Source organism: Hyperolius riggenbachi, chromosome 1 (assembly GCF_040937935.1).
Source record: "Hyperolius riggenbachi isolate aHypRig1 chromosome 1, aHypRig1.pri, whole genome shotgun sequence".
Classification (NCBI taxonomy): domain Eukaryota; kingdom Metazoa; phylum Chordata; class Amphibia; order Anura; family Hyperoliidae; genus Hyperolius; species Hyperolius riggenbachi.
Genome location: NC_090646.1, coordinates 661,338,172 through 661,353,277, shown reverse-complemented (window position 1 = coordinate 661,353,277; position 15,106 = coordinate 661,338,172). Strand labels below are relative to the sequence as shown.

Here is a 15,106-nt window from a genome sequence, read left to right as displayed (position 1 = left end):
TGTATCAGCTGAGAGTGATTCAATGGCGCAGAATAAGGTCTAGAACCATATCAATCTGCAAGAGAATGGATGTATTTGCTATACCAGAGCATCTGCATTTCTCTTGAATCATCTTGTAAGAGAACACAGGCAGTGCCAGGGTAACCTACATTGCTAGCTGCACTATATTTTTCAGAAAAGGCTCCTATCAAGCTGTAGCTGGTGAAATTGTGGGATTGTCCCAAACCACTTCCAGAATCCTGGTCCAGGTGTTAAGCCCTATTCAGGATGTCTCTACGTGGTGTTCAAAGGACAGCCTTTTACCCACAATTCCACGGGAATCTTATGGCCTTGTGTTAATTTACCGCTGTAAAATGGAAATATCGACACGTTACCGAATTGTTATCGATATTTTATTGAATTCACACCAAATGCGGAAAAACCTTGATGAATACAACTGGAAAACGATAAACTTCGAATTCGTTAATTTAACGAACTGGAAAAAGCTATCGCAAAGACAATGATGAATCGAGGCCTTTGTCCCTCTTTCTATGTAAAAATATGTTTGACGCTAAACCTTATTCCCATCCTTTTAAATTGATAGATTACTAATTGTAAAATGGTAATATGAAGGGAAACGAACCAGGATAGAAAGGACCAGTGTGGTTTGCATTATAAAACATATTTTTCTTATGAAATCTTTATGGTATGTGTGACTAGGGGTGTGACGGGGCGTGGCTTAAGGGGACTCAGAGCTGAATAATAATACAAGATTTATACATACCTGGGGCTTCCTCCAGCCCCATCCTCACAAATGGCTCCCACGCCGCTGTCCTCCGCCTTCTCCGTCTTCTCCACCAGGTGCCGTTGCTTCCGCCAGACGCGGCCAGTTGTACGTATGCACAGCGCCTCCCTCTGGCTCTCCGGTGCCTGCCTTACGCATGTGCCTGCGCAGTATGGAGGGAGCGCACTGCGCTTGCGTCGACTGGCCGAAGTTACAGGACCTGGAGCTGGAGAAGGCTGAGAACGGCTGCGTGGGAGCGATCCGTGCAGATGGGGCTGGAGGAAGCCCCAGGTATGTATACATTTATTATTGTCTTCGTCTATGAGTCACTTTAAGTGTCCCTCTTTCTCATCTCAAAAAGTTGGGAGATATGCAATAAGCAAAGTATGCATGCAACAATTGAGACTCTAATCTTCATACAAAAAGACACTAACTACCTCACCTGTTTCCTGCACAACATGTACTGTTGTTGGGCTTTGAAGACAGGGGTGGGAACTGGGAAGCCCTGCACTAGACCACCAGGGAATACTCTGGTGGATAGAAGACCACTAGTCTTCCAAGGAATACACTGGGTACCACTTAACTACCAGAGAATACTATGGGGGGAACCACTAAACTGCCAGGAAATACTACGGGGAGACCACTATACTACCTATGGGGAGATGGGGAACCACTAGACCACCAGGAAATATAAGTCAGGGCTTTAGACTGCCAGTAAATGGCCAGGGAATGGTAGGGGAGGGGTCCACTATTCTTCCAGGGAATATTGTAGGGGGACCACTAGGGAATATTGTGCCCCAGATCATCCAGGTGTCATGTACTTGTAAAATTGACACACCTGTTTGCCAACATGTTTCGGACACACAATGGTCCTCAGGCCCCCTGTACACTGCAAATCTGATTTGTGTTTCAGATTTGCTATTCCCTGGATGCTATGAAAATAAGAAAAGAAAAAAACGCAGCATACAGCAGTGGCGCAGCCAGGGTATTTGACGCCCGGTGCGGATAATTTACCGATTTCCCCCCCCCAAAAAAAAAGCGAAGCGCGCCGCAGCAAAAAATGGGTGTGGTCATGACACCACATGGGCGCAGCTAACTGTAATGTAACTGTGTAACAGTAAGGCAGTGGGCTAATATAGGTAGCTAGAATAGTTGCCCCCAGTATAGGTTAGGTAGGTGCCTCCAATATAGGTAGCCAGTATAGTTGCCACCAGTATAGGCTAGCTAGGTAGGTAGGTGACCCCCAGTACAGGTTATATAAGTAGGTGCCCCCAGTATAGGTTAGATAGGTAGGTGCCCCCAGTATAGATTACAGAGGTAGCTGCCACCCAGTTATGGTTAGATAGATAGCTGCCGCCCAGTATAGGTTAGATAGGTAGCTGTTCCCAAGTATAGGTTAGATTGGTAGCTGTCCCCCTGTATAGGTTAGATAGGTAGCTGCCCCCCAGCATGGGTTAGATTAGGTAGGTGCCCCCAGTATAGGTTAGATTAGGTATCTGCTCCCCAGTATAGGTTAGATAGGTAGCTGCCCCCCAGTATAGTTTAGATTAGAAAAATACAGGAGAACAGAAAAGTCTGGCACTATAGTTTAAAGAGACTCCGTAACAAAAATTGCATCCTGTTTTTTATCATCCTACAAGTTCCAAAAGCTATTCTAATGTGTTCTGGCTTACTGCAGCACTTTCTACTATCACAGTCTCTTTAAAATATCAATGTATCTTTCCCCTGTCAGACTTGTCAGCCTGTGTCTGGAAGGCTGCCAAGTTCTTCAGTGTTGTGGTTCTGCTATGAACTCCCCCTTCCAGGCCCCTCTCTGTACACTGCCTGTGTATTATTTAGATTAGGGCAGCTTCTCTCTTCTCTCTTATCTTTTACAAGCTGGATAAATCGTCCTCTGAGCTGGCTGGGCTTTCACATACTGAAGAATTACAGACAAGGGCAAAGCTGTTTGTAGGAAGAAATGAGCAGCCTGAAACTTCAGTGCATGAGAACTGCAGGGGGAAAGAAACACACAAATGATCTCTTGAGATTAAAAAGGAAGGCTGTATACAGCCTGCTTGTGTATGGATGTATTTTCTATGTGTGGACATACTGTACATCAACCTACTTCCTGTTTTGGTGGCCATTTTGTTTGTTTATAAACAAACTTTTTAAAACTGTTTTTAACTACTTTTAATGCGGCGAGGAGCGGCGAAATTGTGACAGAGTGTAATAGGAGATGTCCCCTAACGCACTGGTATGTTTACTTTTGTGCGATTTTAACAATACAGATTCTCTTTAATGTAAGCATAGTGACACTGAGTGACAAGATCCAAAATTGTGCAACATAGATGTGTTGAACAAACTCGATGAAACATCAATGGAAGCAAAAATGATTGCAGTAAGTGTCCAAAAAGCTGTACCCGGGTGGTGGTGGTAGGCAGCAGGGGTGGGCGCCAGTAAGGTGCCTGGCCTAACAGCCGTTTCGCATGGCCTTCGCCAAGCTTCTTCTGAGGTAAGTGCAAAAAGACTTTTCTGTTCTCCTGTATTTTTGCATTTACCTTTGTACCAGTCTTGAGCACATAGTCTACTGGGTGTGTCTTACTGTCAGCAATCTGCAGCATTAACCCGAGTGCCGGCCAGCTCTCCCACACAGTTAATAGGTTAGATTAGGTAGGTGCCCTCCAGTAGAGGCTAGATTAGGTAGGTGCTCCCAGTATAGGTTGGATAAGGAGCTGCCCCCTAGTATAGGTTAGGTAGGTAGGTGCCATAATGGAGAGGGCAGTCAGCCGTAGGGAGGGCAGCCTTACCTCTCCCTCCCTTCCTCTCCCCGGGCCGTCCTCCGTGCTCCCCCTCCGACTGCAGAGTTAGCGCAGGGAAGCGCTGTAAATAGTCAGTAACTCACCTCCCTGGTTTCAATCGCCGCTCACTTGCCGCTGGACTTATACACATGCTGCTAGTGTGTATAAGCGTCTATGCAGAGGAGGAGACCAGCGGCAAGTGAGCGGCGATTGGAACCAGGGAGGTGAGTCACTACTTACAGCGCTTCCCTGCGCTAACTCTGCAGTCACAGGGGGGAGCACAGAGGGCGGCCCGGGGAGAGGAAGGGAGGGAGAGGTCGGGCTGCCCTCCCCGCTGCTGACTCTCCCCTCCATTACAGTGCCCCCCTCCCTCAGCACTCAGGGCGGCCGGGGTCACCCCACCTGGTGCAAATCGCAATCGCATGTAAAATTGTGTCAAAATGGGAATCGCATGTAGTGTACAAGAGCCCTTAGTCATTGTGTGTCTGAAACATGTTAGCAAACACGTTTGTTGATTTTACGCTATTAAATAAAGGCTTGCAATTTTGATTGAACCATCATGCGGGACCTCACTTCTGTGTTGGCTTCTTGGGATTTGAGTTACCCGCCTCCTGCACTGATCCTAAATGGAGAAGGTGGAGCAGGCTTCACCCTGTAAAATGTATTTGCAGTTACAGCACCATCAGGACGCTCTTCTGTGGCTGGACTCAGAGAGCATTATTAACTCTGGAAATAGTTTTGTGCAACATTATACTGTTTATTGTGTTACATTAGCAGAACTGCAGGGTTAGTAGTGGTTGATGATGGAGGACAGGTTCTCTTCAGCTGGCAGACAGCCTGGCACACATGACTGCGCTATGTGAACTCTGCTCTGTCCCCGCCTGCAGCTGGAGCATGAATAGGAGTCAGGCTGGGACACCTCCCTCTCCCTCCCTGGCCTCTGCTGAGGAGACATCGCTGTGGATTCCAGAGTGCAAATTGTGCAGAACTTTGCAGCAACAGAACGGTGAGATCTCCCCTTCCTTCCTCATTGCTGCATGCATGGGGTCCTGACTGCTTTCTCATTACTGCATGCATGGGGTCCTGACTCCATCCTCATTACTGCATGCATGGGGTCCTGACTCCTTCCTCATTGCTGCATGCATGGGGTCCTGACTCCTTCCTCATTGCTGCATGCATGGGGTCCTGACTCCTTCCTCATTGCTGCATGCATGGGTTCCTGACTCCTCCCTCATTACTGCATGCATGGGGTCCTGACTCCTTCCTCATTGCTGCATGCATGGGGTCCTGACTCCTTCCTCATTACTGCATGCATGGGGTCCTGACTCCTTCCTCATTGCTGCATGCATGGGGTCCTGACTCCTTCCTCATTGCTGCATGCATGGGGTCCTGACTCCTTCCTCATTGCTGCATGCATGGGGTCCTGACTCCTACCTCATTGCTGCATGCATGGGGTCCTGACTCCTTCCTCATTGCTGCATGCATGGGGTCCTGACTCCTTCCTCATTATTGCATGCATGGGGTCCTGACTCCTTCCTCATTACTGCATGCATGGGGTCCTGACTCCTTCCTCATTGCTGCATGCATGGGGTCCTGACTCCTTCCTCATTGCTGCATGCATGGGGTCCTGACTCCTTCCTCATTGCTGCATGCATGGGTTCCTGACTCCTTCCTCATTGCTGCATGCATGGGGTCCTGACTCCTTCCTCATTACTGCATGCATGGGGTCCTGACTCCTTCCTCATTGCTGCATGCATGGGGTCCTGACTCCTTCCTCATTGCTGCATGCATGGGGTCCTGACTCCTTCCTCATTGCTGCATGCATGGGGTCCTGACTCCTTCCTCATTGCTGCATGCATGGGGTCCTGACTCCTTCCTCATTGCTGCATGCATGGGGTCCTGACTCCTTCCTCATTACTGCATGCATGGGGTCCTGACTTCTCCCTCATTGCTGCATGCATGGGGTCCTGACTCCTTCCTCATTGCTGCATGCATGGGGTCCTGGCTCCTTCCTCATTGCTGCATGCATGGAGTCCTGACTCCTCCCTCATTACTGCATGCATGGGGTCCTGACTCCTTCCTCATTGCTGCATGCATGGGGTCCTGACTCCTTCCTCATTGCTGCATGCATGGGGTCCTGACTCCTTCCTCATTAATGAATGCATGGGGTCCTGACTTCTCCCTCATTGCTGCATGCATGGGGTCCTGACTCCTTCCTCATTGCTGCATGCATGGGGTCTTGACTCCTTCCTCATTACTGTATGCATGGGGTCCTGACTCCTTCCTCATTACTGCATGCATGGGGTCCTGACTCCTTCCTCATTACTGCATGCATGGGGTCCTGACTCCTTCCTCATTACTGTATGCATGGGGTCCTAACTCCTTCCTCATTGCTGCATGCATGGAGTCCTGACTCCTTCCTCATTACTGCATGCATTTAGTCCTGCCTCCTTCCTCATTGCTGCATGCATGGGGTCCTGACTCCTTCCTCATTAGTACATTCATGGAGTCCTGACTCCTTCCTCATTACTGCATGCATGGGGTCCTGACTCCTTCCTCATTGCTGCATGCATGGGGTCTTGACTCCTTCCTCATTGCTACATGGGGTCCTGACTCCTTCCTCATTACTGCATGGGGTCTTGACTCCTTCCTCATTACTGCATGGGGTCCTGACTCCTTCCTCATTACTGCATGCATGGGGTCCTGACTCCTTCCTCATTACTGCATGCATGGAGTCCTGACTCCTTCCTCATTACTACATGCATGGGATCCTGACTCCTACCTCATTGTTGCATGTGGTCCGGACTCCTTCATTGCTGCATGCATGGGGTCCTGGCTCCTTTCTCATTACTGCATGCATGGGGTCCTGACTCCTTCCTCATTGCTGCATGCATGGAGTCCTGACTCCTTCCTCATTACTGCATGCATGGGGTCCTGACTCCTTCCTCATTACTACATGCATGGGGTCCCGACTCCTTCCTCATTGCTGCATGGAGTACTGACTCCTTCCTCATTACTGCATTCATGGGGTCCAAACTTCATCCTCATTACTGCATGCATGGGGTCCTTACTCCTTCCTCATTACTGCATGCATGGGGTCCTGACTCCTCCCTCATTACTGCATGTATGGGGTCCTGACTCCTTCCTCATTACTACATGCATGGGGTCCCGACTCCTTCCTCATTGCTGCATGCATGGGGTCCTGACTCCTTCCTCATTACTGCATGCATGGGGTCCAAACTTCATCCTCATTACTGCATGGGGTCCTGACTCCTTCCTCATTACTGCATGCATGGGGTCCTGACTCCTTCCTCATTACTGTATGCATGGGGTCCTGACTTCTCCCTCATTACTGTATGCATGGGGTCCTGACTCCTTCCTCCTCATTACTGCATGGGGTCCTGACTCCTTCCTCATTACTGCATGCATGGGGTCCTGACTCCTTCCTCATTACTGCATGTATGCAGTCCTGACTCCTTCCTCATTACTGCATGCATGGGGTCCTGACTCCTTCCTGCATGCATGGGGTCCTGACTCCTTCCTCATTACTGTATGCATGGGGTCCTGACTCCTTCCTCCTCATTACTGCATGGGGTCCTGACTTCTTCCACATTACTGCATGGGGTCCTGACTCCTTCCTCTATACTGCATGCATGGGGTCCTGACTCCTTCTTCATTACTGCATGCATGGGATCCTGACTGCTTCCTGCATGCATGGGGTCCTGATTCCTTCTTTATTACTGCATGCATGGGGTCCTGACTGCTTCCTCGTTACTGCACAGGGTCATGACTCCTTCCTCATTGCTGCACAGGGTCCTGACTCCACCCTCATTACTGCACAGGGTCCTGACTCCTCCCTCATTACTGCACAGGGTCCTGATTCATTCCTCATTACTGCATGCATGGGGACCTGACTCCTTCCTTATTACTGCATGGGGACCTAACTCCTCCCTCATTACTGCATGGGGTCCTGACCCCTCCATTATTGCATGGGGTCATGACCCCTCCCTCATTACTGCATGGGGTCCTGACTCCTTCCTCATTACAGCGAGGGGTCCTGACTCCTCCCTCATTACTGTGTGGGGTCCTGACTCCTCCCTCATTACTGCATGCATGGGGTCCTGACTCCTTCCTCATTACTGCATGCGGTTTTGACTCCTTCCTCATTACTGCATGGGGTCCTGACTCCTTCCTCATTACTGCATGGGGTCCTGACTCCTTCCTCATTACTGCGTGGGGTCCTGACTCCTCCCTCATTACTGCCTGGGGTCCAGACTCCTCCCTCATTATTGCATGGGGTCCAGACTCCTCCCTCATTACTGCATGCATGGGGTCCTGACTTCTCCCTCATTGCTGCATCTGGCTACCCATACTTAGAGGGGGCTTTGGCTACCTATGTAGGCACTGCCTGTTGGGCCACTGATTTCAGATTTACAGCAATGAAGTGTGTGTGTGTTCCTTCCCCTAATCTAATTATTCTGAATTTCTCTTTAATAATAATAATAATAATATTATGTTTTGATTTCTCTCTTTACAGTTTTGAACAGAAATTCTCATTGACCATGGCAAGTTCTCTACGTTCCTTTGTCGGAGGCCTGTCTGAAGCTGTGCAGGACCTTCCATACCATCGTGTAACCTTGCTCTGTGCAGCTGGCCTGGGCGTCACAGCCATCGCCTCCTGGATGTGGTGGAGGAGGAATCGCTGGGAGATGCAGCAAGTAGGCACAGTGTCGCAGCTTCTCATATATCCCATTAAGTCCTGCCGTCCTGTCTCGGTCCCGGAGGCTGAATGCCTTGAGCTTGGCTTGAGACATGGAGAACTGGAAGACCGTCACTGGCTTGTGGTGACCGAGGAAGGTCAGATGGTGACCGGCAGGCAGGAGCCACAAATTGTTCTTATATCGGTGACTGGACTAGGTGACTCCCTCTGTCTTGAGGCTCCTGGGATGGAGAAAATAGTGGTCCCTGTGTCTCAGCCAAAGACCAACAACATAAGGGACTGCCGAGTCTTTGGATTTGATATCCAAGGAAGAGACTGTGGAGATGAGGTGTCCAAGTGGCTGACTTCCTTTCTCCAGAGTACTAAGCCTTACCGTTTGGTACACTTTGAGCCTGGGGTTATGAAACCTCGCCTGGCCAAAGACAAAGAGAAATTTTTCAGAGACAAAGATGTGATTGCCTATCCAGATGCCAGTCCAGTTATGCTTCTTTCCGAGACCTCCCTGGAGGAGCTGAATAAACACTTAGAGAAACCAGTCACTCTGGGAAATTTTAGGCCCTGCATTGTGGTGTCAGGATGCCAGGCCTTTGCCGAGGATGGCTGGGAAGATGTGAAAGTGGGCACCACCGTGCTGAAGAGGGTCATGTCCTGTGGCCGTTGCCTCCTGACTACAGTGGATCCAGATACAGGCGTTATGAGCCGCAAGGAACCTCTAGACACCCTGAGGAGCTTCCGGATGGATCCTTCCCAGAATAAGAACTCGCCACTCTTTGGCCAATACTACGGTGTAGAGCGAACTGGAAAACTAAAAGTGGGAGATCCAGTGTACATCCGGGTCCGCCACGGTTAAACATGATCAATTGACATTAAAAGGTTATGGATTAACGCAACCCAGTCACCAATATCTGAGATCAATAAATCAAATACTTCATAGATAAAGTATATATTATAGCAATTTTAGCATTGCTTGGCTGTTCCCTTGCTGTCAGCTTCCTCTACTTCACTGGTGCTCAGCCAAGGCTCTTTAGACATCTGGAGGTACCTTGAGAAGTGAATGCTTCCAGTGTGTCTGATCATTTACCAATCACCTGTGTTTTATCATTAGTGAACTAGTGAGGAGTCCTACAGATGTCCCCTCCCTTCTATGGTGAGAAAATATCTTGGACAGGCTGTATAGACAGCTCTGTTTACTTCCTCGGAACTTGGACTGATTTGATGAAATACTCGATTTGACGAATTAAAATATATTTGAAAGAATGGTATTTCAAAATGAATTACAATAACTGACCTAGCTTGGAGGACATTGCTACTCAAAGTCTTTATGTATTTTCAACACAAGCACAAGTCTGGTGAATGGAGCTTCAGAGACAGTTTTGACATCAGCGGATATACCAGGCTGCCCACGAAGCGGCAGAGGTCTCATGCAAGAACAGAAGGCGGTATGTCTGTCACATGGTGTGATCGAGTTCTGGTATCACCTGATGCTTTAGGGAAGCTGACTAACACTGACCGGTCCTCACCCTTACCTTCATAGGAAAGATTGGTTGTGATGGAACGTTCTGTGGTTACCATCAGAACTCCAGGTTCATCTAAAGCTGGCCACTAACGGTCCAATTTCTAGCGAAAAATCGTTCGAGCGATCAGAAATTCTGATCGGATTGGTTGTAAATAATCTCCATTGGTGGACACAATCGATTATGAACGAGTGAAAAAAATGTCGCCCGAATGAATTTTCGTCGAACGAAAATTTGGATTTTCTTGGTGGTCGTGATAGATAGGAAGAAATGATTGGTTAGTTGATGGTGTAGTGAACGATTTTTCGTCCGATCAGAATTTCTGATCGCTCGAACGATTTTTCGCTAGAAATTGGACCATTAGTGGCCAGCTTAAGAGACCAGGAGCCTCATGGAGCGATATCGGTACAAGTTGGTGTAATTTTAATGCCAGTGGGTAAAAACGAGTTTAGTGGGTACTTGTCTGCTTCCTCAGGTATATTCAGATCAACAAGTGCCTACAACTCACATATAAAAAAAACCAGCCATGATGGTTTTAAACCATTACCCAGTTTCTCCTTCCATTGTTATACATTTCCTCTTACAATTTTTTTACCGTTTACCAGCCAATTAATTTAGAGGCTTGCAAGAGCTCCAGGCCAATTTAATGTAGCACTTTTTTAAAAAAATTTCTTTGTTACATTTCCCTGCTAATACTTAGCACTGCTGTAATGTGTAGTTATGGCCACTTGTCACTAGAGGGCAGTATGAGACAATAAGAGGATTTTTAGTGCTTTCAGGTACTGCAGAATATTTTCTGCCAGTAGAGAGCGATCAAAGCATTCCAAGAATTTTCAGTACGACGAGTTTTGCCGACTGAGGAGTGCAGTGCACTTATCTCAAACTAAGTAACTCTGTTGAAGCAGCTTATGGGTTAATGATCTATGTCCATCAATTGCTATTTCTTATTTATATAAAAGTTCATATCTATAGTATAGTTCATATGTACATCACCGTTATTCGTCCTCATAGGTAATCAGTATTACTTTGATTGCATAACTTATTGCACCTATAGATGTGAACTTTCATAAATAAGAAAAAGGAACTATGATGGACTTTGATATTTAAATATCAAAAGAGAAAAGAAATATATAACAATGGAAAGAGAATTTGGTATGTTGTTTAAAGAGAACCTCAGGCGGAATATTTAAATCTTAATAGGACCCAGAGGCATGTCATGTGCAAGACAAGACAAGACAAATAACATTTATATCGCGCTTTTCTCCTGGCGGACTCAAAGCGCCAGAGCTGCAGCCACTAGGACGCGCTCTATAGGCAGTAGCAGTGTTAGGGAGACTTGCCAAAGGTCTCCTGCTGAATAGGTGCTGGCTTACTGAACAGGCAGAGCCGAGATTCGAACCCTGGTCTCCTGTGTCAGAGGCAGAGCCCTTAACCATTACACCATCCAGCCACCACTGTGCACAATGACATGCCTCTGTGTCTCTCCATTGCTGCCGCTGCCCCCCCCCCCCCCCCACACGGGTCTGCTGTGCGCCCCTAAAAATATTGCCAGGCTAGTGACAATCTGCTTGTTGCTAGCCGTCTGTTTACCTGAGGCTTATCAATCAGCCTCCTGTACATTGCTGCCTCTATGACACGCCCCCCACCTCTGCTGGATTCTTCCAATCAAAAGCCAAGCCACAACCCAGGAAGTACTACGACAATAGAGACACAGAGGCATGCCATTGTGCACATGAAATGCTTCTGGGTCCTATTAAGATTTCAATATTCCACCTCGGGTTCTCTTTAAAACTTTCATGGCACTTGCTGATCTAAATTGCCCTGAGGAATCGGGCAAGTTCACACGAAACGTGTTGTCTTTTATTGTGAATACATAATTTTTATTGTGAATACATAATTTTTCTAGTTAAAAAAAACTGACCTAGCTCTTCAGGAGATGTAAGACCAACACTGCCTAAATTTTAGACTGTTTTAAAGAATTTTATTTTGACCAAATATAAAGGAGACCCGTGTCTGCAGCTGGGCAGCCACACACCATATCTGAAAATATGTTGGTAACAAGACTTTATACATCTGAAAGACCATTTATGGGCCAATATACGTGCAACCAGTGGTGTAGCTAAGGAGCAATTGGTCCTGATGCAAGGTTTACATGGGGGTCCCTCCAAGCACTCAATACATAACAATTGATACGGGACACCAAAACCTGCCAATGGCAACTACAATGTCAGAGGTGCAAGAAGGGAATGGGGAGCAGCTTGTTACTGATTACCCCCAAGCACTCTATACATAGCAATCCCTGCCAATGGCAACTACAGTGTCAGAGGTGCAAGAAGGGAATGGGGAGCAGCTTGTTACTGATTAACCCCAAGCACTCTATACATAGCAATCCCTGCCAATGGCAACTACAGTGTCAGAGGTGCAAGAAGGGGATGGGGAGCAGTTTGTTAATTACTACTCATAAAAGCTCCTATAGAAGTGATTATTACCAGCATAGGACCAATAGAGAGATGATACTGTGGTTGAGGGTGGGGCCCTCTGGCCCAAGGGCCCCGATGCGGTCGCTACCCCTGCACCCCCTATTGCTACGCCACTGCGTGCAACGCTACATTCCATCACATCTCTGCTCCTATTGCTCATCCTAAAGTCCATGTTGACTTAAAGACCTTAGAAGAAATTCACAGCTGGCCATAGTATAAGTTAAACATTAAACATTTGCTGTACATTCTGAGTATAGAATATATGGTCACACTGCATACTTCAGCTGATGAATAAAGTACATATTGCAGTGCGCCGCAGGAGCTGGGCAGTGCCACTTATAAAACATATTCGGGATTTACATTACTGATTACCCCGCCCCCACCCTGTTTAACACTAACTACTCCTTGAAGTGCCTAAAACTAGTACCAACCCACCTAGTGCCTAACACTAACCTTCAAATGCCTAAGAGCAGGGTCACACTTAGCAGAATCACATGCGTCTTCCACTATGTGCTATGGGGAAAATGCATGTGATTCAAATAAGGGTGACCCTGCATTGCACTGCACTGGCTGCTTATTAGTGGAGCAGTGGTAATAAGCAGCACTATATATGTTTTGAATAGCATTAATCCTTATCAAACCATCGGCTGTGTAGCTACTACGCGACCAATCAAATGCAGCTGCTGATTCTGGTCCAAGCTGCATACATTTACATAGAGCTAACATCTAATTTGTATCAGCTTTAAACTATAAGGCCAGGTGCACACTTAGCAGAAACGCTGGCGTTGAGGAAAACGCTGTTTTTGCCGCTAATGGAAGTCTGTGGGCCGCAGGAAAATACACATATAAACGCATGTGCGTTTTCAAACATGCGTTTTTAAAAATGCAGGTTTTGTTGCATAGTATTAAAAAACGCACATAATAAAAGTCAATGGGAACGCAATGGTATGCCTTTTTCGTGTGTTTTACGTGTGTTTTTATATGCATTTTTATTGTTTTGGGATGTATTTCTGCTTCCTGTTGTCTTCCTAGTGATTAGCAAAAAACGCATAAAAAACACATACAAAACACATATGCGGTTTGTATATGCAAAACACAAACGCATTAAAACGCATGCAAAATTCTTGAAAAAACGCATCTGCAGTAAAAAAAAAATAAAAAGCTACAGCAAACACCAAAACGCAGTAAAAACGAAGCAGAAACGCACCAAAAATGCACACAAAAAATGCACTTGACACAAATCGCGACCTTTCACATTGTTATGTGTGCACCCAGCCTTAGCGTCTCATCTGTTGTCCCTTTTTATGTTGCTCGAATGGGGACAGCAATCTTATTAGGGACGTTAGCACTATACATGGCAATTTTTGACCTGCTGTGCACAGTCACGCCAGTCTGTCCTCCGAGATCAGATACAGTCACCCTAGAGCTCTTATGTTTAAGTCCTTTCTGGATAGACTTGCTGTAAAAAGCAAGCAGCCATGTTTTTATATAAGACTTTTGCACAGGATTTTGGCTAAGGTTAATCTGTTGCTGTGTGTATTCAGTCTTCGCTCTTATTTGAAAACTTTTCTGTAGTAAAATGCAATTTAACAAAAGTTATTTAGCTGCTACAGAGCCCTGTTTGTGATGTGGCCTGTGTATTGCTTTGGTTGCTGGCCTCAATTGCACATCTGATTAGATGTGATCATTTATCTAGCTTATAAACCGTCCTTAGAGCTACACAATCTATGCTACTCTGGTTTGAGTCTGGCAATACAATATTCATTATTCTGACTACACAACAAGATACTCTATTCTGTGTAAACTGGAATTGTTCTAAGATTAATTTTAGAGGCTTTAAAACAATTTTAAACACATTGTAACCAGGAATTTTAATGATGTCATCAGCTGCTAATAAAACAGGAAACTAGAAATAAAATCATTGTTCTGTGTTTGATTTGCCAACATTGCCCTCCCAATCCTGACGCGGCACAAGATTGTGTTACCTGAGGGTGCCAGTGCACATACAGCAGCTTGTTACTGGGCCAATAGTCAATTTTAATTGGCTGAATTAGCATGTAATGACTAGCCTTACAATGACGGTCTCTAGTGGAGGCTGAATATCGCTCCACCCATCCTCTGACGAGGCAAAAACATCTGCAGCGTCAGTCACTGGGATTCATCGCTGAATAGGTACAATTATTAGAAATTGGACACATTTTAAAATCCACTGGTCCAGTCCAGACCAGAGGGACCTGGGAAATATACATTTTAAAATGCTGTGTGCTAATTTACTGTAACTTTTGGACTATAAGACTCAATTTTTCTATCCCAAAAGTGGGGAAAAAAGTCACTGCGTCTTATAGTCCAAATGCCGGGAGTTCCTGACTTGTGAACGCTGCCAATACGAACCTCCAACCTGCCGCAATGTCAGGGACTCCCCATACTGTGGCCGCGCAGTGGAGGACACGGGGATGCAAAGAGGCATAGAGGAGGTCACAAGGAGGACAGAGGCAGACACAAAGACAGAGGAGGACACAGGGGGACAGACGGAGGATACAGGGGGACACAAAGGAGCGTAGAGGAGGACAGAGGCGGACACAGGAGGACACGGAGACAAACTGAGGACACGGGGAAACAAAGGTGCATAGAGGAGGACACATGGGGACACAAAGGGACATAGGAGGACACATAGGGGACAGAGGGACATAGAAGAGGTACAAGGGAGCATAATCCACAAGCTGCCCCTTCATCATGGATGCAACAGGTTTAGTGTATATTTTTTTCCCCTGGTTTTGTCCTCTAAACCTGGGTGCATCTTCTGGTCAGGAACATCTTATATTCCAATAAAATATGGTAGGTGCCGGTGT

At 46.7% G+C, this 15,106-nt stretch overlaps 1 protein-coding gene across 1 annotated transcript; it reads left to right on the top strand.

Moving 5' to 3' along the window:
- The first annotated feature begins 4,399 nt into the window (after positions 1 to 4,399).
- On the top strand, positions 4,400 to 14,175 carry LOC137532198 (mitochondrial amidoxime-reducing component 1-like). Its single transcript, XM_068252441.1, has 2 exons — positions 4,400 to 4,549; positions 8,081 to 14,175. Exon 2 carries the CDS (start codon positions 8,106 to 8,108, stop codon positions 9,111 to 9,113), a length of 1,008 nt encoding a protein of 335 aa, XP_068108542.1. The 5' UTR covers positions 4,400 to 4,549; positions 8,081 to 8,105; the 3' UTR covers positions 9,114 to 14,175.
- Positions 14,176 to 15,106: the final 931 nt, after the last annotated feature.

Excerpts from the sequence above, each read along its gene's own strand:
- LOC137532198 (XM_068252441.1), top strand. The coding sequence starts at position 8,106 with ATGGCAAGTTCTCTACGTTCCTTTGTCGGAGGCCTGTCTGAAGCTGTG.